The 1,261-nt window shown below is 40.5% G+C and overlaps 1 protein-coding gene across 1 annotated transcript; it reads left to right on the top strand.

The window, feature by feature from the left end:
• Positions 1 to 228: 228 nt before the first annotated feature.
• Positions 229 to 991, top strand: LOC110033458 (GDSL esterase/lipase At1g28570-like). The gene is made up of 2 exons (XM_020737443.1): positions 229 to 551; positions 637 to 991. The coding sequence occupies exons 1-2, from the start codon at positions 269 to 271 to the stop codon at positions 900 to 902; spliced, it is 549 nt and encodes a 182-aa protein (XP_020593102.1). The 5' UTR covers positions 229 to 268; the 3' UTR covers positions 903 to 991.
• Positions 992 to 1,261: the final 270 nt, after the last annotated feature.

Raw genomic sequence — 1,261 nt, 5'->3', positions numbered from 1 at the left:
ATATATATATATATATAAATTTAATATCATTTTATAAGTGAACAATAAATGTATTTGTTCGTCAATATAAATGAATAAATTTGGTTATATTCATGTTTAGCTCGTTTAAGAGTTTTTGAAAATTATTTAAATTTATTTTCTTGACCGTAGATCACGTTGACGGTCAGGATTATTTCCGTCAAAAAAAAAAAATTTAGATAGGACCACCCGAATAATTTTTCCTCGTTTACATGAGCTTCCAAGCAGATTTTCTCCCCCATTCACGGGAATGGCTTTAAATCCGGTTCCGAGCCTTTTGAGTTTCCCGTCGACTCATTCCATTGCTTCGCCCGCCCTGCTCCAGCTCGTTGTCGTATTCCTTCATTCTATTGCAGGCGCCAATGGCTGCTTCTCCTCTATTTTCAGCTTCGGCGACTCCATCGCCGATACCGGAAACCTTCTGATATCCGAACAGGGTAACATCGAAGCTGCCAGGGCCCCCTACGGCGAGACATTCTTCCATCGCCCAACTGGCCGCTTCTCCGATGGCCGTCTTATTATCGATTTCATCGGTCCGTGTCCGCACTTTCTTTCTGTTGTCTTTCTTCTTCTTGTTGTTCTTCTTCATAGAGCCTTACGTGACCCAATTGCGAGCAGCGAGCGGGATGGGATTTCCTTTTATCCGGCCCTTCCTTGAGGGGCCTGGCAATGGACGGTTCCGGCGAGGGGTGAACTTCGCCGTCGCTGGGGCTACTGCGCTTGACGTAAGCTTCTTCAGGGAGAGGGGCATGTACGTCACATGGACCAATCTTTCCCTGCATGTTCAGTTAGGATGGTTTAAGGAATTGCTTCCTTCTCTCTGCTCTACTGATTCAGGTCCGTCACTCCTGTCTGGCTGCAACCAGGATTTTAATTGGATTTAGCGGAGCACCGGATAAAAATTTGCCACTTCTTGTGTTTGATGGATTTACGTTAGATCCAGCCGTATATCCTATTAAAAGTATGCTACCAAACACCCATATTCTGGTTTAGGCTACTAAATTCATGATTTGACTAGATTTATCATGGGTTCATTTGGGGAAGCTTCTCTGAAATCTGTTAGAGCTTTGATTAGCTGTAACATTTTATTATTCTTCAACAATTTGTATTGAGAAAATTAACTTTTTTACAATCAGATCTGTTAGAAATGATGGTTATAAGAAACTTATTATCTATTTTACTTTTAAAGAAAAATTATAGTACCAAAAATAACTTTTAAAAATATGATTTCTCTATAATATGA

Source organism: Phalaenopsis equestris, unplaced genomic scaffold, assembly GCF_001263595.1.
Source record: "Phalaenopsis equestris unplaced genomic scaffold, ASM126359v1 Scaffold001187, whole genome shotgun sequence".
NCBI classification, from domain to species: Eukaryota; Viridiplantae; Streptophyta; class Magnoliopsida; order Asparagales; family Orchidaceae; genus Phalaenopsis; species Phalaenopsis equestris.
Note: the sequence above shows the minus strand (reverse complement) of the source record. Positions and strands in the feature narration are given on the sequence as shown.